This window comes from Pholcus phalangioides, unplaced genomic scaffold (assembly GCF_987345545.1).
Source record: "Pholcus phalangioides strain wild (caught in Gottingen) unplaced genomic scaffold, Ppha-v1.0 ptg000017l_1, whole genome shotgun sequence".
In the NCBI taxonomy this organism is placed as follows: Eukaryota; Metazoa; Arthropoda; class Arachnida; order Araneae; family Pholcidae; genus Pholcus; species Pholcus phalangioides.
Window position 1 is genome coordinate 767,290 of NW_028301610.1, and position 21,213 is coordinate 788,502.

General features: G+C 35.5%; 1 protein-coding gene across 1 annotated transcript in view; it reads left to right on the forward strand.

Annotated features, from left to right (window-relative positions):
• The first annotated feature begins 4,908 nt into the window (after positions 1–4,908).
• The window catches only part of LOC149072092 (guanine nucleotide-binding protein G(q) subunit alpha), a 225,946-nt gene continuing 209,641 nt past the window's right edge, over positions 4,909–21,213 (forward strand). The window contains exon 1 of the mRNA XM_089246123.1: positions 4,909–5,279. Within this exon, the coding sequence (XP_089102249.1) occupies positions 5,162–5,279 (118 nt within the window). The 5' untranslated portion in view covers positions 4,909–5,161. The remainder of the gene's footprint in view (positions 5,280–21,213) is intronic.

A 21,213-nucleotide genomic window follows, 5' to 3' on the forward strand; every position in this document is an offset into this window, starting at 1 on the left:
TAATTCTTGTTATGTGTAGTGATGCCATTTGACACCAGTTTTTCTAACTATGAGTAAAGTGTAATGATTGAATAATTAATCGTTGTAGGTCTGTTGCTCTCTGTGGCAAGACTTTTTAATGGGGAGATGGGCTCGAATTTGCGCCTCGAAGTTGGGAAACACAGGAAACCAACTTCAGCCGACCACCACTATGGCAACAGTGGGGTTCGAACCCGGATCCGAGTCCGTCATTATGACCACTCGACCACCACAGCGGCCCAGAAAAATACTGCAAATTGAGTTTCGAAATGCTGGAAAATACGGGACACTGAAAATTATCACCGAAAATGATGCCAAAAATAAGAAAATTTGCCAACTCGTGCTGAAATCACATAAAAGTCACTAATCGCAAGAAATGAATCTCCACTTGAAATTGCAGTGCATTAAAATAAAAAACATGATAAATATGCGAGATAAATATTCTAATTTGTTGTCGCAATTGCCCTAATATATTTTCTGAGTTGGAAAGATAATTTTATTCGTTGATTTGATGAGCCAAATGAAGAATGCAAAGTGAAGTTGACTTCATTGAAAATGCGTGAAAACCCAGGCTAATTCTACAAAAAAGTCGAGCTAACTGGAAAAACATAAGAAAACCTGGACTGTCCCGGAAAATACGGGACGTATGGTCACGTACAAATATATGGGATGAATAAAACAATCGAATCCCGTTTTAACAAATATCGTTATAGCGAAAATCTCGTTTTAACAAACATTTCTCTGATCCCTCAGTTAACTTTACATAGAAACAATGACTAGAATTCCTTTATAACGAAATTTCATTATAACGAAGTTATTTATTGGTCACTTTATTTCTCCAGTCGAGTTCCTTATAATGCGATTTGACTGTATTCTTATTTGTAGTCGTAATTATAGTAATGAAATTTTTGAGTTCGGAAGATAGTTTTAATTGTTCATTTGAAGATTAAAAAGTCAATTTGTTTTCGTTGAAAATACCAAAAAACGAGGCATTTTTACAAAAATGTCGGGACAACTAGTAAAAAAGAAAAACCAGGACTCTCCCGGAAAATATGGGACTTATGGTCACCCTACACTAGACATAATAGACATTTAAAATTACATTATACATGGGGTGACCATAGGTCCCGTATTTCCCAGGACAGTCCCGGTATTTTCTGTTTTTTTAGGCGTCCCGACTTTTTGGCAAAAATGTCCCGGTTTTTCCCGTATTTTACACAAAGCCTACATGAATATTTACTCTTTATTGAAGTCAAAGATTGACATTATTTTTCAACTCATAAATTATTTTATGATAATTACAACTATAAATAAGAATATTAATGTCCCACATTCGTCTTGGTGAACGTGGAATTCATTCATTCTTCGTGGAATTCATTTTAATCCACTTCAATTTGCAGTAATGGTTCATTTCCCACCATTTTGATTTTTCTGTAATTTCAACAATATTCGGCAACTTTGTTTGGTTTTGGCGTCATTTTTGGCGATAATTGGCAGTGTCCCGTATTTTCCCGTATTTGGAATCTTGATGACCCGTATTTCTCTCGAGGAAATATGGTCAGCCTAATTATACATTACAAATACATCAAAATTTACATGCCCACAGTTTTGAAGCATATTAGGTGAAGTGACCATACGTCCTACATTTCTTAGGACGGTCCCGATTTTTTTGCAAAACTATGTGCCCGGTTTTTCCCGTTTTTTAAACAGTCTCATTTATAATCTTCATTGGCATCAAAAATTTAAACTATTTTTCCAACTCATAAATTATATTCTATTATTATAAATGTAAATAAGAATATTGATCTCACTTAGGGTGACCATATTTCCAGGGGTAGTCCTGGTTTTTTCTGTTTTTCTGGCTCTCCCGACTTTTTTTTAAAATGTCCCGGTTTTTCAGGTATTTCCAATGAAGCGAACTTGACTTTTCATTCTTCGTTTTATTCTTCAAATCAACGAATTTTTTAATCTTTCCAACTCAGGAATTACATTACCAGGAATTACATTACCATAATTATGACTACAAACAAGAATATTCTTCACCCACATATATTTATGATGTTTTTTTTCTAATTCACTGCAATTTGAAGTGAAGATTAATCTACATGATTAGCGACTTTTCTTTTATTTTAGCATGTTTTGTCGACTTTGCTCAATTATGGCATCATTTTTTGTGATAATTGGCAATGTCCCGTATTTTCTCGTATTTCGAAGCTGAATTTCCCGTATTTGTTTCCAGAAAATGGTCAGTCTAATCTCACATCATTTTATTTTGTGGAATTCATTTTAATCAACTGCAACTTGCAGTTGTGCTTCATTTCACGCCATTGTCATTCTTTCCGTGATTTTAGCAATATTTGGCAACTTCTCTTACTTTTGGATTTATTTTTAACGATGTCCCGTATTTGGAGTCTCAATTTCTTTCGAATACATATGGTCAGCCTGATATTAGTGCTTGCAAAAATTCCATTTTTGATGTGATGGTACCATTGAGAAGAAATATATTATTTCTCCTCTAAGGATGGCACTGCTTCGGTTGCTATTGTGATTAGCACTATCCGTAAGTTGACCATATTTTCTCGAAAAAAATACGTGAAATTGGGCTTTGAAATACGAGAAAATACGGAACATTGCCAATAATTGCCAAAATTGAGCAAACTCGTCAATTCGCGTTGGTTATCGCACAAAAAGTCGCCAATGAAGCGCCACTTCAAATTGCAGGAGAAAGACATGACAAATACGTGAAATAAATATTTTTATTTGTAGTCGTAATTATCATTATATAATATTTGAGTTGGAAAGATAATTTTAATCGTTCATTTGAAGAATACAAGTCAAGTTGGTTTCGTTGAAAATACGTGAAAAAATGGGACATTTTTGCACAAAAGTAGGAACAGCCAAAAAAAATAGAAAAAACTGGGATTGTGCATGGAGGAAAGAATACAAGGAGGTGACACCAGGCATTAAAATTGAAGCCGTTGTGGCAACCCTATTGGCTGAGAAGTAAGCCCAAACAAATCGCTCTTTTCCCTATACTTAACATGTGTTTTGCCGGATCGAATACTTTTAAAATATTAATAACTAAATAAATTGACCATGACTGTCTAATGCCTCTTCGAGTAATCTACATGATCCGGTAATGAGGAAAGATAAAACCTTATCCTTATATAGGGTTGTTATATTTTTAATTTATTTTTAAAAAGGGGAAGATCATTTTTCACTCTCAACTCGTCACAAGTTCATTCAGTTCATTCAATTTATTTTAAAAATTCGATGTATCACATTAATGTCTATGGGAATATCATTAATTAAAATAATATGAAGCTCCACTAAAATGCAATTTTCATAATTTTTTCTTTTAACTGTTTATTTTATCTTTTTGTTTCGTTCATCATTATGATAGATCCGGGACATTTCGAAAGTGTTCCCGGGGTTTACCCAGCATTTTGCCGTCCCCGTGCCTCAAAGTACTGGAAGTCCTCGAGTGTCCTCCGCCACTATATTTATGATTTTGTTGCCCGTAGGCTGTACAAATTTCGTCACCCTTCTTCCGTTCCACTCTCATATTCTTGAATACGTATTACTGAAATATATGCCACCCATCCGAACCTTCCGCTATGTAGATGTAGTATTCAGAAAAAAAATATATAAAAAATAAAAAAACTTTTTTTACAAGCCGCGATAAGTCATATCTCTGGCGTATACTATTTACGAAAATAATCACTTGGGCTGTTTTTTTTCCCCTCTTCATTTCGTACCTATTACTTTGCTTTTAAAGTGGTATATGTGCACGCAAATTTAACAAAAAACAGTTTCGAATTGAATTTGAAATCTAAAATTGTGTCTGTGTTCGAGTTTTTGTTCTACCTGGACTAGAAATATTTCTCACAATATTTCAATATAAACAGCTCAGAGGCATTATATATACTAATGTTTTGCATATATAATGTTTCTCGCAAACAGACAGATTTTTTTCAAACACCGCTTGTGCAAGTGTCTTTAAACATTGTGTCTCTCTCAGCATTGAGATGGGTGTTACATGCTTTGGCATAACTTTTTTAAATTAAAATTCCGAGAGAAGAAATTTTGTGGCACAAGATATGACTAAATTTTGGTTATTTTAGTAAAAGGTTCCCTGTTGTTGAAGTTAGTATTCGAAAACAAATAACAACTAAAATTGTAAAAGCTCCACAGAATTTGAGGGAAAAAAATTGAGTTCCTAAAGTGAATAGTAAATTTTTAAATGATTTTTAAAAAAACGGGCATGTTTCTCATAAGAAAGCATGGGAATCCACGGTGTGTTTTGGGCTGACTTAGTCCCTTTAATAGAGCGATCACTGGCTTCATTTGGCAACCCTAATTCCCCATGCTTTCTCAACGGACGCGTTGGTCCACGACCAGATAGATAACTTGTGTAATTTAGGAGGTCATGGCTGGTCAACTCACCTCCTGTTATTCTTTTCTCCATGGGATTGTCCCGATAAGTACGGGACGCATGGTCACTCAGGATATCTGCAATATTCCAGGAAAATTTTTCGATGGCCTGTTTCTGCTATCATGGCGTTGCATTTCTGTCACGAAGAAAAATATGGTCACTCCTTGCAGCAGTACAATTTATCAAAAAAATTGAATTCATGGAGACCTATCGAAAAATACATTTAGCTCTTATGCAACTAAAAATTTCTTTTTCCTCATAAAAAGATCCCTTCTGAAACAAAAGTTTTTGAATTTATTTTGGGAAAGAAGCAAACATGAATTAATTATGATTTCGAAAAACTTTATTATTACAGGAAATAAGTTATTTCATTTTAGAAAAATCCTTTAAAAATGATAAAGACAAACTATATTCGATTATAATAAGAGAATAGATTTTTCTGCAGAGAGGTTTTTTTTTTCTCGGTTGTTGATGTTGATGGGGGAATGGCGAGACCACCACACCCAACTTTGATTTGTAGATCAGTGTATGCGTGCCCTGTGAAGTGGTGAGACTGAGGGAGAATGTATCGCTCACTGCTTTTGTAGCAACATCCTTCAGAGATGTATATTTATTTTGTGTACTGATATATGTTCTATGAGTATAAATTGCTCCCGATGAAAACTAACTGGATGCATATATAAAACTCAGTGAGGCTGCATCTTCATCATGGCGTGTTGCCTTAGTGAGGAAGCTAAGGAACAGAAAAGAATAAATCAGGAAATAGAAAGGCAGCTACGAAAAGACAAAAGAGATGCACGACGAGAACTTAAATTACTTCTTTTAGGTAAATACTTTCCTCAGAAAAAAAAGTCCTTATATAAGCCGGGAAACAAAATTTCAACTTTTGATTTTCATTCTGTTTATTATCATGTTCTATTTACACAAATAACTTCTTTGCAACTTCTGGTGCAAACATTAATTTTACATTTTATGTAATTGAAAAAAATTGGAAAAGATTGAGGCAAAGGTAGCCCATATTCTTATGTACTTCTATGTACCTTAAATTTGTTTAATAGTATATAAATGACAATATTATATACTATTAAACAAATGTGACTAATGTCTTAAATCATTTCGGCCACTTTTGAATTAGAACTTCCGAGAAGATTAATTTTGTTAGCTTTTAACAACCTTAAAAACCTTAACTTTTTAAAAACCTTAACTCACAATTTATTCAAGTTGATTTATGTGATGAAAAAAATAATATCCTTAATATCTGTGAAAAACGTTACTTTCTAATGATGAATGCTAATAGTTTTTGTGCACCCTTTTTTGCATGCTCAAATTTAAGAATTTTTGAATCATATTAACAGACTTTGTGTGGAATGATTATTCATCATGAAATTTAATTATCTGACTTGTTTTTTTTGTAAAAATGTGGACTCTAAAACATGATTGTAAATGTGTATCCTTAGAGTACTGTCCACCACAGTAGCTCATTATCACTTAGGGGTCATTCAAGTATTATGTCATCAATGGGGGGTTTCCTGATTTGTTGGGAGGGATTGCTTACGTCATCAACCACCCTTTATAAAAACATGAAATATTCTTAATGGCATCTTACTCTGTGTCCCAAAACGGAGAAAAACCTTTCCCTAGTTTGTGGGCACCTGAACTCACATTCTACCTGTTAAGTCCTCTATAGAGCCACTTTAGTGATTCCTAAATGTTTCGCGATCCAACTGATCTGGAAAGGTGTCTGAGCTACTTGAGTGCTCTGGAACTGTGCCATGCATCACTCAAGTGATCCATAATTATGCCGCAGATCACTTAATCTGGGAATCATCACATCACAGTAATCTGGGAACGTGCCGTGGGTAACTTAAGTGGTATAGAACTGAACTGGGACAGGGCCATCTTAAGAGTATCATGGGCCCTGGGCCAAGTGATTTTTTCTGATGCCCTACCAGACAAATTCATGAAAATTTCAACCATATCTCATTTTTGCGAGGCCCCTGGCCGTGCCTTAAGACAGCACTGCACTGGAGACTGCTTTAGTGCTCTAAAACTGAAATATGTCATTCAAGGGATCTCTAAATATGCCACGGATCGCTCAAGTGTTCTGGAACTGTGTTGCGGGTCACTTAAGTTATCTGTGAATCTGCCACTGGCCACTTAAATGCTCTGGAATTATCATGGGTCACCTAAGCAAACTGTAAGTGCCGCTTAGTTAATTTTTACAAAACGGTTTAAGGGGGCAGGTTACATCCGATAACCCCAAGGCCACATTTGGTCCACGGGTTTACTATAAATAGCTTACACGGTGGGTTGCAACAAATTTCTTAAACAGAAATTTTGAGTTTTTAGCCTTCAAATAGCATTGAAACTAACAGAAATTGGTTATAGTAACATATAAAGGTATCTTTCAAAATTTTAATTTTTTTTAAAAATTTTTTACATTAAAAAAATAAATTTTTGATTGTGGGGGGGGGGGGCAGGGGGCATGAATCCCCATGCTGCCACCGCCCCCATCCCCTGCGTGTGCTCCCACCAGTATGTATTAGAAAGTACGGAGTAGAGGTGATGAAATTTTGCTGGGAGGGGGTCAAAAAGGGCTGAAAATTTACTGGCGTAATACTTGAATCCCTTCTCAATAAAATAAAGTCGTTTACATTGGAATTTTAGTGAGGGATATATGAAACATATAGCTCTTGAGAATAAAGATTTTTCAGTTATTGAAAATCATCATTAAGAAATGTTTTTTTATGGTTGACGGAGGTAGAATTATTTGCTATGTATAACCATGATTACCATGGTCTCCCCCTCCCCCCACATAAAGAGAGCTGACAGGGTTTTTAGCCTGGGATGAATTCTATTATTTTTAGTTTTTACATAAGAAATTTACTTTTGAAGGGACTATAAGAAATCTCAGTGTGTGAGCTCACCAAAGATTCCAGCCTGTCGACAATGATGTACTTTTGGCTGGATTCAAACCCATGAACCTTGATCGCAACCGTCATAGTGGAAGATGAGCATCTTTTCACTGCGCCACTCAGGCACAAGTCTATTAGTCTGGTTCTAAGATGTAGGGACCTTGTTGATTATTTCAATCCTAAATTATAAGTAACTTACTGGTCTGATTATTATCAGTATAAACTGATAAATGGAAACTTATTAAAGATTTAAAGTATTGTGCATGATGTGTTTGGGTTTGTGGATGTGGAAATCGTATCAAGATGTAATAAATTTATTTAAATAAGCCTATTAGTGTGAAATTTTTTTTTACACATTGATCAGAAGAATTTCAAATTTTGTAGTTCTACTTCTAGAATTTAATCATTTTTGTGCTAATAAAAATTGTATGATACAGTGAAAAAACTATAATATATCCCCTATATAATGATTAATTGCCTATATAACTACACACTATATAGCCATAAGTCATAGGATATTTTGGAGTTCAAAGATTTTTTTCGAATTTCTAGAAAATTACTTGAACTGTTCAGAAATTTTTTTATTTAAATCCAATATTTATATTCGCAATTTCCAGTGAAAATTTAATCACGAGTGCATTTAGGGGACTGACAAGAAATTTATGTTTTTGATCGGCCTTATATCAGCCCCTAATACATATGAAGGTTTTTTAACAACTGGCTGTTGCGAAGATGAATTTTGGAAAGAGAAAACCAAACCAACCAAGATTTTTGGAAAGCCTTCGTATGTATAGCGGAGTGACATTATCCTTTCATAAGTCACCATCTGGTGGCAGCGTCAGCAGTTGTGAGCTGGGCCTGAGTCGGGTCCGGCCATCCATGTACGGTCCCTTTCAGTGCACACGAGCTCCAAGGAAAGATTGAGAGATTTGTTGCCTTTGTAGTCTAGTGGTCTAGGGCAGTGGTTGGCAAACTCATTACTCAACAGTACAGCGATTAAAATTTCTTTCGAGAGCCAATTTTTTTTTAACTTAAATTATATAGGTACGTACATTGTTATTAACTTAATTAAGGTACTCCTAAGCTGGCCTTTGCTAAAAACGTTCTCGATCTGATTGAGTTACGTTCGCTGAGGTCGACCCTTTCAGACTCTCCCATTCACACTCGTCTTGTATATGACCGATGTTGGATGCAGATGGAGAGAGGTGGCCACTGGAGAGTCATCATGAGAGGTGGTGGCCCAGGAGCGTCGTCTTCTATGATCTGGCCGGGTAGAGATTGACGTTCCTTTGGTATGGAAAACATTGCATGCCCCCCCCCCCCATGTTCAGAGAGGAGACTCGTCTTTTGCGTCTATCTGTCCCCTAGTACCTTAAGAAAAAAAGTCTTGTTTTCTACAACTTTTTCCCGAACTTTCTAGTTTCAACCCACCTGATTGGTTGCGGAAGTGTCACATGACAGCAGTGTCAGGCTTTCTGCAAAATCCCGTAAAAAAGATGACTCACTAGCAGGGTTTAAGCTGGATAAAAAATTCCTTTCGCTAAACAGCGAAAAGGGGGGGGGGAAGCTTTAGCAAAATGCTACAATGCGTACCTCCTGTACGCATTTTTGCGAATGTGGCTACTAATTAATTCTTTATCATTCTACGATTTCCTTTCGCATTTTGCGAAAAATGCGACCGTAGCTTAAACCCTGCTCGCTAGGGAGTTGTAAGGGATGAGAACAAAACGGCCCAAATGCATGTCTAAACCAGTGTCGCCTAAACACATAGGGCCCAACCGAGCACGGCCCGGGGGCCTCAAGGAAAGAGGGGCCTCAGAGAAATTAGAACCGGTTGAAATTTTCAAAAATTTGTCAGGTAGGGCCTCAGAAAAATCACTTGGCTCGAGGCCCCATCATGCTCTTAAGACTGTCCTGGTCTAAACAGGATTTTTACAAAAATCTGGAGTTTTTGTGCCCCCGCACGTGGTATTTTGTAGAAGAGCCACACTCTATGAGCCAAAGAGCCGCATGTGGCTCGTGAGCCGCGGTTTGCTAACCACTGATCTAGGGCATTCACCTGGAAAGTGAAAGGACGTGGGTTCGATTCCCTGCAAGGCAGTTGAATTTTCCAAAATTCATCTTCGCAACAGCCAGTTATACGTTCCTGAGTTTATACTTGCAATTCAATGTAATTTTCAAGAATCAATTAGGGCCAGTCTTTTTAATAAAAATTTGACAATATTTGAGAAACCAACCCTTCCCAAAACTGAGTATAAATTTTTTATACCCTCATTTCTTTCAATTTTATCCAAAAGAATATCCATTGAATACCAAAAGAAAATTGAGACCAATTCAAATGTATAATATCCTTTATTTTTCATTAGGATAGACATATGCAATATTCACTATTTTCAGTCATTTATAAAAAAATATGTATGAAATATGTAATGTGTATTTTATTAAAGGGAAGAAAAACAGAATGAATAATACTTTGTTTAATACTTTGCCACAAATATACTTTGCTTTGCTCCTTCCAGAATTCCGTCATTTTAAATTACCATTTAAAATATGTATCGGGTATAGATGATTGCATGACTCTCATTCATACACAAATGCATAACATGCTATGCTAAAATGACAGTAAATCATTCAAACAGTAAAAATCTATATATAGAAATGACCTCTCCACTTATTAATACAAAATTCATCGAAAAACTGGTTATTTGTGGGGGTATGTGTGTGATAATTACAAGGAAGAAAATTCATCTCTGTCCCCACCGGGACTCGAACACCGGTTTCTCGTTTGCCGGACGAGTGCTCTACCAACTGAGTTATGGAAACAGAATATTTCAACCTTGGAGCTTATATATATATGTTGAAAGGCTCCATACATGGATGGGGGTCATCCATGTACTCGTCCGGCAAACGAGAGCCCAGGGTTTGAGTCCCTGTGAGAGATGCTGCTGTACTCTAATTTACCTGGGTCCCAGGACCCAGAGTATTCGAAAAATCTGGGTCCTTTTTGAGTGAAAGTGGGTTTCTTTCGAAAAAAATTATCTTGAAAAAAGTATGGTTTCCCCCATAATTCTCTGGTATTTCGATGAATTTTTTCTAGCATGCCTCAAGTCTTTCATCACCTGCTTGTATCTCTTCGTTGAGACAGAGCGGCAAGCCATGTTCTGGGTAGGAGAAGGAGGTATCTCCATGAATCAAATAATTTATATCTAAAAGCATGTTCTATCCAAAGGCTTATTTACTTTCATTGTCTACTAGTAGGAAAAGCCTGAGAATTGAACATGTGGAATTTAGCACACGTAATAAAACACTGTACAGGCCTAATACTAGGTCTACACAGCCTGTACTAATCCACTGTACAGGCCTAATACTAGGTCTACACAGCCTGTACTAATCCACTGTACAGTCCTATTGCCTGTACAGTGGATCTCGCTTATAACGTTCCCATTTAGAACGTTTTTCCACTTGGTCCAACTTATTTTCGTCATCCCAACTATATAAATAATTCTCATTAAGATTTCGATTTCTTGTTTAAAGTATTTTCCTGCTTACAATGTTTTTTTATGACACTTTTTTGAAAAACATTACGAGCAGGATCCACTGTAATTAAGTTAGAGGCACACATTTATATATTTACTAAGATATAAATTCTACTATATTACTAATAAATGAATGTATAAATTCCCTTCTGATTGGATTTTATTTCTTTAAAAAAATCTTGGCTCTTTCATTAATATCTTCTGATTTAAATTTAAAGCAAATGAGATTCTCTCTCAGTACACTCTTTCAGACCGATTCCCTATTCATACGAAGCGATTTCCTGGTAGAATGATTTTATTTCCCTCCCTGATGGTCCACCACTCTGATCTGTTGTCATTTAACTGCCACATATTTTCACACCTGAATATTGGTGCTATGTCAGATTTATATTGATGAAACTTAACCCATTAACGACGACTTTGATTTTTTGAAAGAAAAAATACTGTGTGGAACCACTTCCACACCACTTATTGGAAAAGAAAAAAATTAAAATTTTGAATGACAAATTTTCTTACCAACCGGCATTAGTGGGTTAACAGAGTGCGCTTGTATGTGCCCGGCATTTAGCGTGTTTTGTGTTCAGTAGATGGTGCCATCTATCTTGGGCCGCAACTAGATACATTCTCAAACGGAGCAAGCACACATTTTGACACCCAATGTAATGTAGAAAAAGCAGTTATAAAGGGTGAATTTGGCGCCCCCTCTAGTCCAGAGCCGGGGGGCACTAGACCTGCCTGCGACCCCCCCCCCCTCCCATCCTAGTTGCGGTCCATCATCTATCCTCTGAATTGGTAATGCGGGGATTTGAAATTTAATGTATACATATTTATGTTGTAGGTCTGTGTGATTTTCGTGGCAACCAGAGCTTTTTCAAAGGGATAGTCAACTCAAAATTGGAAAACCTTAGAAAATCGCATATTCAGCCGATTACCACTGCACAATCGCAGGTTCCAAACCCGAATTTTTACCAAAGGCAAAATCTGGGGTGTATGGAGGCTCGAGCCCCCCCCCCCCCCACACCAGAAAATTACAGATTAAAAATAATTTTGTAGAAAATTAGAATATTGGAGAAAATACAGTCTTATACTTTGCTAATTTAAAATTATTTTTGAGCATTAGTGACCCACAATTTCTGTGGAAGAAATCCTTGTGCCCCTCCAAAAGCCAATTCTGTGTACACACCCGTGATTTTCGCGATGCAAAATGGCGACTACTGCATAAATGTGCATGCGCAATCTTGTAGGAACAAGGCGAATTTATGCCATATAGATGCTGTCTTTGAATGACAGCAGATAGCCGCAAAAGTACTGTAATTTCCAGTATGTAATCGGAGGGGAGAAAATCTGCAAGGGGAAATAGAAATTCAGAATTTGAAAATACTGTACACGGCCACTCATTAAGGGAAGCAACTAAATATCTTCAACAACGTGCATGTATATCAATACAGTACAGTATGCAAAGTAGTAAAACCACTTTCTCAAGGTGGCACAATTGTGATGGACAGTGAAAAGAAAAAAAAAGAAAGGGGAAAAAAGTTAGGGAGGTTTTTTTATACTTTTTTCTTCTTGGAACTAAGAAAGAACACATCCCGGAGGACACGTGAACCAAATTTTTATGTGACCTTTTTTGAAATTCCGGGTATTTGACGTGCTCGGGGCAGAGATAAATTTCCTTCCTTTTAATCATCATCTCCACAAATAACCAGCTTTTCGTTGAATCTTGTAGTAAAAATCTAGTAACAAAAATAGTTACTTTTTTAAAAGTGTCACCAGCTTCTTTGCATAAGAGTTTTTAACTATTTATAACTTTTCTTTTAAAAGTGTATTTTTATTTGAAGGTTATTTAGAAATACGTTTGAAAAAAACACCTTTTTTTGATATATAATCAGATTTTCTGATATTTGTGTGAATTCTGATTTTCTGTGAATCAGATGTACTATCAGGGAAAAAATGGTCTGGCCTTATTGAAGAGCGAGGATGGACATTTATATGGGTACTAGTGGACAAACCTGCTATTGTGCTAGTAATGCAATTATCAGTTGCAATAGCTATACAACAATAAAGCCAGTAACATCCAAAGCTGGATCAATTTTGAGAATTACATTATGAAGCGACGAGCTATCTATGTTCAAGACAGGAAAAATATGAATTTTACCAAATTCATAGACGGTAAAATTCTATTTGATACCCTATGATTATACACTACTCTCTTATTGTGATATCAATAATATAATAATCACTTACAAATATTTTAAATTATTTTACATGAAGAATTGGAGTATAGTTGAAATCATATCTTTTGAAGTGTTTTCAATACATGAATAAAGTCATCCAAATTTGCTATTTTGTATGGAAAGATAAATTGACATTTTTTTTTAACATAATACAGTTGAACATCATATGGTTGGAATAGCATTTCGGAGAGGCTTCATTACATAAACTCACACGTTTATAATGGAATACTGTATCTCAGTGTCTTGTTAGTATTATTCCATAAATAAAATAACCCATTTTACACTCATTCAATTTGAAGATAATAAAATTCATAAAATTTTAAAAACTGTACAATATTACTTAAATATTTCTTGATATAAAACTTGAGAGAGACATATTTTACACTTACCTATGAGACTATTTTAGTTCTACATAAATTTAGCGATGCATTTTATAAGTATATAAACAAAGGAAAACGACAGCGCATCACTTTTTTTTCACTAATTTCCATTTCTCAGGTATTGAAAGAACACCTTTCAAACAAAAAAAATAATGGGCGAAGACATGTTGTGGAAATTTTCTTGTAGAATGGATACAGATTTTGTATACACATCCAAACAACAATTGGCGTTGTAACAAGTTAACACTATAACTGGTTTCTGGCGGTAAGTGGGGTTGGCACTACAACGGGGGAGGGGGGGGGGGCTATAACTGGGTTTGACTGTACTTTCTAAATATACAGAAATACTATTGAGATTTCTCTCTCATATTTACTATGTGTGAAATCTGGGGATATGAATGCACCTAATAGTGACCGATTGTATTGTACATCAAATGTCACATTATCTGCCTACACGTAAAACAAGCACAAATAGCCTACCAAAAGGTACTATCTAAAAGACATTTGGATGCGGAAAAATGTGGTTCAACTCTCTATTTCAAACGTGCTACTTCATTGTTGATTATATCAGAGATGCCATTGATGCGCTATAACGTGTCAAATACCCGGAATTTTAGAAAAGGACTCGTAAAAATATTGTTAGGGACAAGTTCTTTCCTAGTTCTAAGAAGAAACAAGTAGAGAAAAACCTCCCCAACTTTTCCCCTTTTATCATGTATCAGGATCACGTGACCTTGAAAAACTGGTTTTACTACTTTGTACACTGTAAGGTATTGATATACACGCGGATTGTTAAAGAATAAGATGAGGGATATCTCTAGTTGCGCTTCCCTGGATGAGGGGCCGTGTTACTGTCTAATTTTGGAGTTTTATTCCCCTGTGGATTTTCTCCCTTCCGGTTACATACAAGAAATTACGGTACTTTCATGGTTATATGTTGGCATTCAAAGACAGTATCTATATGGCGTAAATTTGCCTTGTTACAATATTGCGAATCATGTTTTTTTTTAAATTGTAAAGGATTGGAACACCCGTTCAAATTCTAAAATTTTCCCCAAGATCGTGAAAAAAAACCGAATCTGTAAAAACCTTGAATATCCAGTTTTGTCATCTAGCTGCTATGTGGTAGTCACCATTTCGCATTGTGAAAATCACGAGTGTGCATGCAGAATCAGCTTTTGGAGGGGCACGGTTTTCAAAAAACCGTCATAAACAGGAAAACACTTTAAATGGGAAATCTTAATGAGAATTACTTATTGTTAGGACCACAAAAATAAGTTGTACTAAGTGGAAAAATGTTCTAAATGGGAGAAACATTATAAGCGGGATCAACTGTATATTTGTTTTAGATTTATTACATGTGCAAAATTCCATACTTTAAATTCTCAGTGCTAATGAGATTCTTTGCAAGCTTTTTCTAGTAGTAGACAATGAAAGTAAATGAACTTTTAGATAGAACGTGTTTTTAGAAACTAATTACTTGATTCACCTGTACCTTCTTCTCCTACCCAGAATATGGGGCCCCTGCTCAGTCTCAATGAAGAAGTATATGCAGGTGATCAAAGACCTGGTGCATGCTGGAAGAAAATTCATAGATATACCAGTGAATTATGGGGGAGCATAATTTTTTCAAGTTAAATTTTTTTTGAGAGGGACTTCTTTTCACTCAAAAATGACCCAGATTTTTTGAATAACCTGGGTCGGGATCCAGGTAAATTAGAGTACGGAGGCATCTTTGTATATCTAATTGATATGTTTCACAAATGTTTATGCACACACATCTTATTCTTTCAAATTATAACACAGTCTATGCATCATAAAATAATGATCCTCAAGCATTATAAAATTGGTGACCAATGGTGATATTGAATTTCAATAGATATAATCTCACTCGTCTCGATTTGGTTGGTACTTTCCTCTGTCAAATAAGTTCATGTGTTGCATGTGTGGTCTTTTTTCACAAGATGGCCAGAGGCGAGTCCCATAGAAGACATATCATTCGAGACCATTGCTCTGGTTTTCGTTGGGCAGTGGATTGCCAGATTTGCTGCAATGATTATAACCAGTTCCAGTCCTCGCTCTTCTCAGGTGTTCAGTAAATTCACACAATACCATATGATACTGTCAGGTCATACACACCTATCAACTTGAAATAAAAGCATCATTAGGCTTTGAATTTTTTTAAATTTGTGAATGTGTTCAGTTAAAATTTTTAATATAAAATTAAAAAAAAAAATTGTGATTTTCATTACTTTGACCCTAGCAGGTGGCCCTCCACAGATCTTACCAAGGGACCCAGTTTCAGGAGGAGGGGCGACCATGAGACAAAATACTTCCTTTCATGCAATTATTTGAAATTCTATCGAAGGTCTCTGTGAGAAATATTGGCATGGGGTCCACCAAAAAATTTTATCATAGAAGCCCGTCTCCAGGATATGGGTAGGGGATGACACATTTTCTGTAATTCTAAATTCTATCCAACTGTTTATTTGTTAAAAGTATTTGTTTATATCCTTTTGTTGAAGGATAACATTAAAAAATGGTTCAAATAGTACAGCACCAAGATCATCAACTAACTTAATAAAGCCTTACTCCTATAGTACTAAGTTAATGAAAATTGGGATTGTGAGATTAATTATGTTTGTAATACCAATATTACAGAATATTCATCAATGCAATTCATGTAATAGTAAAAAATGAATTCATCTGATTTTATATGCAGTTGTACAGATAGGCCTGTATTTTTTATAACAAAGCTCGCTGGTGGCCAGATTAGCTGTTGTTTTTTTCAATTATTCTTTTTAAAACACTTGGCAAGGCAATAAACAGTATTGTTGCCCAAGAAATGTATAAAATAAACATTTAAACAAAAAACTTAAACATTAAAATAAGGGGCGAGTACATGCATGCTAATGGCAATTGTAATGGCCATTATCAGGGACAAGCAGCTTCAGGGGGGAATGCCGAAATGTGATGGCGTCATGGCATGGAAAATATTGTGAGCAAAGGCTTTCTGCTCTAGCTGGTGTTGGCTGTATTCAAGTTACTTGTTGAAAGTACCTAGATGATGAGGGATTTTCCACAAATTCGTATTTGTTATTTTCTGTCATTTGATTATTTAGAGAATAATTCTATAGCATTATGCTGATCAGCGAAAACACATGTATGATGAAGAAAAGTTTTTGAGCATAACACACGTGTATGATGTCATAATAAAAGATTTGAAGGAAATAATCGAAATATATCAAATTAGTGGAAAATCCTTCATCTTTCAGCAAGTAACGTGAACATAGCTCACTCTATCACATATATATATATATATTTCATGATATTCAATTGTAATTGTCATAAAAGTTTTTGTACCAGAGTTTCCAAAGTGGGCAATATTGCCACCTAGGGTATGCTGGAATGGTTGGGGGGGGGGGAAGAGCAGTAGAAGTTATATATATACATTGACGTATGCAAAGAGGGGGGTTTGGGGTTCTAACCCCCCTTGAGCCAAGATTATAGTGTTATTTTGCAGAAGAAAAAAAAATCCTCTCAAAAGGGAAAAAATTCTGAAAATCCCCTTGAGAAAATTCTGCGTACGCGTATGTATATTGTTATACGACATATGAACAATAGATAGCGCATATTTCTTTACTTCTATGACAGTATTTGCTACTAAATTCGATTTGAAAGCTTCTCGTCGACTGCGTTCACTGCTCCCTCCACCACACTCACCCTCTCAGTGATGAAGTTCATCTCCTGGGAAAACTTTTCTTTTCTGTGCCTGATTTTTCATCTGGCCCATCACAGACATCAGTTGATTCAGCTGTTCTCGCATTTCATTCATGTTCATTCTTCTCGTTTTCATGCAAGTCTTGAATTATCCCACTTCTGACACCAAAATTGTTCCGAACAATTTTCACAAGACTTCGCGATTGCAAAACAAGAAGCAGTTCGATGGACAAACACATCATATTTATAGAACAGCAATTTACACGTATTTACAAGCTAATCGGAGAGCTAACAACTTTCTCGCAAAGTTCAATCACAACTCTTGTTCTCTCTCTAGAGTCTCTCTCTTGTTCTTCTGTCATCTTAGTATTGCTTTCAAATAGGCTCAGAGAAATTTCTCAAGAGTTCTCATAGTTCCTAGAAAATGGCAGCATTATACAGGGAGGAGGAAATTCGTCCAATTATGTCAAGCCAGTTTTCTTTCCCTCAGCTTAAGTCCAAATCAAAACTATAGTCCGTTTCAGGTTAACTTTGCAGTGCAGAGAAAGGTAGAGATGTATTCCTTCGCCGCAAAATATAGTTCCCATATATCGGAGGCTTACGATGATCATTTATGCAGAATATTTCAATTTTCTGGCGAGAATCAGCTATACCTTACCGCGACTGCGCATCGATACATTGGTTGAAAGGCTTTCGTTGTCATAGCAACGTGTGATGCGGTTCCCTCGTAGCTTCCCTTTCACTGCAAAGTTAACCTGAAACGAACTATAGTAGCAAATGCCATCACAGAAGTAAAGAAATATGTGCCATCTATTGTTCATATGTCATGTATACATATAGGTTTAGTATAAGATTTAAAGATTCTATGGGTTTGCTGGAGTTGGGGTGGGCGATGAGAGAACAATTTTTGAAGAAGAGGGCAATGGAACAAAATATTTGGGAACTGTAACAAAATACTCTATATAGTTGGCAACCAAATTATAAAAAAATAAATTTTTTATACAAAATCTATCGTACATGCATACTTAAAAATTATTTCCATTAAATGCTTGTATCTCATGAAATATGGTTCTAATTTAAATTTCGGTATATTATGTAATTTTTATGTTGTCAAATTCTCTCTCTCTCGAGTTTTGCGAAATTTGGTTGCAAACTCAAAGCAACAACGTACGATGAAAATTACAATGTTTATAAAAAACATGCATATCTTTGAAAAAGTAGTGCAATTTCCAAGAAAATGCATATAAACATTGAAAATATCGGGTAAAATATTATGTGAAAGTTACAAATTATTTGCAGCTTTTTCTGATACAAGGTCGATCGAAAACATCAATTTCTGTCGGGGCCCCCAAAATGTATTTGCGACTAAATTTTCACCGGCAATTTTGAATACAAGCTTGACCAAAATTTTGGAACAGTTCATCAAGTACTTGTCTGGATATTCCAAAAAAATCACTGAACTCCAACGTATCCCATGAATTATGCTATATAGTATATTACATCATTATTATTAGTATATCCTATATATTCTATAGTATATTTTTTATTCTATAGCATACCATTCTTTAGCCCCAATGCATTTTTCATAGTATTAATATTAGAGATGGGATGAACAGTGATTTGGCAGAATACCAAATATTCGGCTAATGTTTTGGCTGAATATAAATTTTCTTAAAATTCATCACAATTATAAATAAAATTAAAAATTTAATTTAAAATAAAACTATTGGTAATTTCAAATGATTGATATTGAATTTTAATTATGAAATTTATTATTTAAATAAATATTTAAAAACTTTCAAGATATTTATTGCCATGATACTGACAATCAAATTTAATGATAATATATTGTATATTAATATTACAGTGGTACCTCGGCTAATGAAGACGATTTGTTCTGGAATCACATTAATTAGTCAAAACGTGATTTCCCATAGGTTACTATGGAAAATCATTTGATTTGTTTCAGGTTCAGCCCAAGATAAGTTTTTTAAAATGCCCAGGAATGCTATAAAAAAGACAAACTGATTGAAGGCTAAAATTAACAGCTTCAAAATTGTATAAATGGGGATATACAGGAAGATGAGAGATGCTGGAGTTTCTTTTTATTTCACATTATGTATGCAACCAATACCAGCTTTAGTCTATAAAGCTTGTGTTGAGATAACCGAATCGAGTTCATAAGTGTCCCCATTCGTTTGTGATTTGGTCAGCTTATTTCTGTGTCTGATACATGCAGATGGAAAGATAATCTCCCGGACTGTTCAGCTTCGTGCTCTAAGAGTCTTGCACTGAAAGAACGCAAGCGCTGAAAACATATTCTACCCCCCCCTTTTTTTCAGTGCATTTTCTATTTTGGCTGAATCTTTCATTTTATATGAAATGGTTCATATAATGGTTATGAAAAAAGATTAAGGTTGACACGAGTAAATTACACCCTAGTGACAGTAATTCTGATGATTTGTCCAAAAATTCAGCTTATGATGTGGATATTTTATGTTAGTGTGTGCATTCATATCATCGAAAATGTCTGTTAGCTGAATCCGTATTCGTTAGCCAAAGCAGAAAAATCACAAAGAAATCTGTTAGCTGAAAAATTTGTAAGTCGAGATATCACTGTACTTAAAGAATCAATTTTTTTTTCAACACTTGTTACAATTTTACATCTATAATTAAGAAAATGCCAACCACTATATACACTCAAGTATTAATGCATCATAAAATTTAGGACTTATTTTTCTTAGATGTTCTTTGTCTCTTTCAGTAGCTCAATGCGTTTCTTGTTTAGGTACATCCTTTGGTTAGTGAATTTGTAATTCATGCTCACTTCCATTGCAATATGCAGTAGGATTCTATTTTCAATTTCATGTTTCACTTATCCCTTAGAAAATCACCCTGACATAACCTCTTGCACAGAAAGGGATAGGTATACACCACATAATAAAATACAGGGTGGGTGGGGGGGGAAGTAAAAAGTCAGCAGAAACTTTAAAAATGCATAAAAACTGGAAAAATAACCGAAATAAAGTTTTGCAGGGTTAACATCGCTAGGTCACGGGAATTTTTTTAAGACATGAAAAAACTCAAAAAACAGCCGATAGGTACCACTGGTACGAGCGACTTCAATGGAATTATGCAAATAAGACACTTAAAAGAACTTGTGTTGTGCTCCTAATCCACAACCAGTTCACTGTTGTAAACCGTGTATGTGAACAAGGATGCTGAGTGCGAAGGATGAAGCTTTGTTGAAGTTTTTTTATGTGAACCAGGAATCAGCGACCATTGCCTTGGCTATATTCTGAGTTCAGAAGAATGTGAGGACTGCAAAAGGGCCTTTAACAGCGACAGTCCTCATAAAGCTTGTTAAGTGGTTTGAGAAAACTGGAATGCTGGGGAATCGTGTAAGAACCGGACGACCATGTTCAAGAAAGGCATGTTCGCTGAATGTTGCAGCCGAAATTGAAGCGTTAGTGTTCAAATCGGCTGCAGGGATCAGCAGTGCTCATGCAGCTGCCAGACGCTTGGGCTTACCATGCAAAGTCTAGAGTTTGCTTGTTCTTTTTTACCAAAACTCATTAAATCTGTAGAAGAATGAAAATGTGTAAATTATATTAACAACTTTCATGCAAGTCAGAAATACATCATAATAAATGCATATGTATCAAATGCGCAAGAAACAATCTTGTCAGTAAAATATGTTTTTTATTTAGTTGATGCTAAATGACCCTTTTTGGATGTACATTAGTACTGGACGATGTGTCGATTTATAATGAATCACTGATGTAAGGCCTAAATTGATATCCCGATTTCATGATTTTGAATGCAGCGATGTATCGTTAATTCTGATGTCAAACATTGTGATGTCAATTTAGCGAACACGCTTGTGCAATGTTTAGTATTGGTGGAATCTGATGTAACAATGAGTGCACTTGCTTGATGTCTAATATCAGTGGAATCCAATATAACACCACCAGA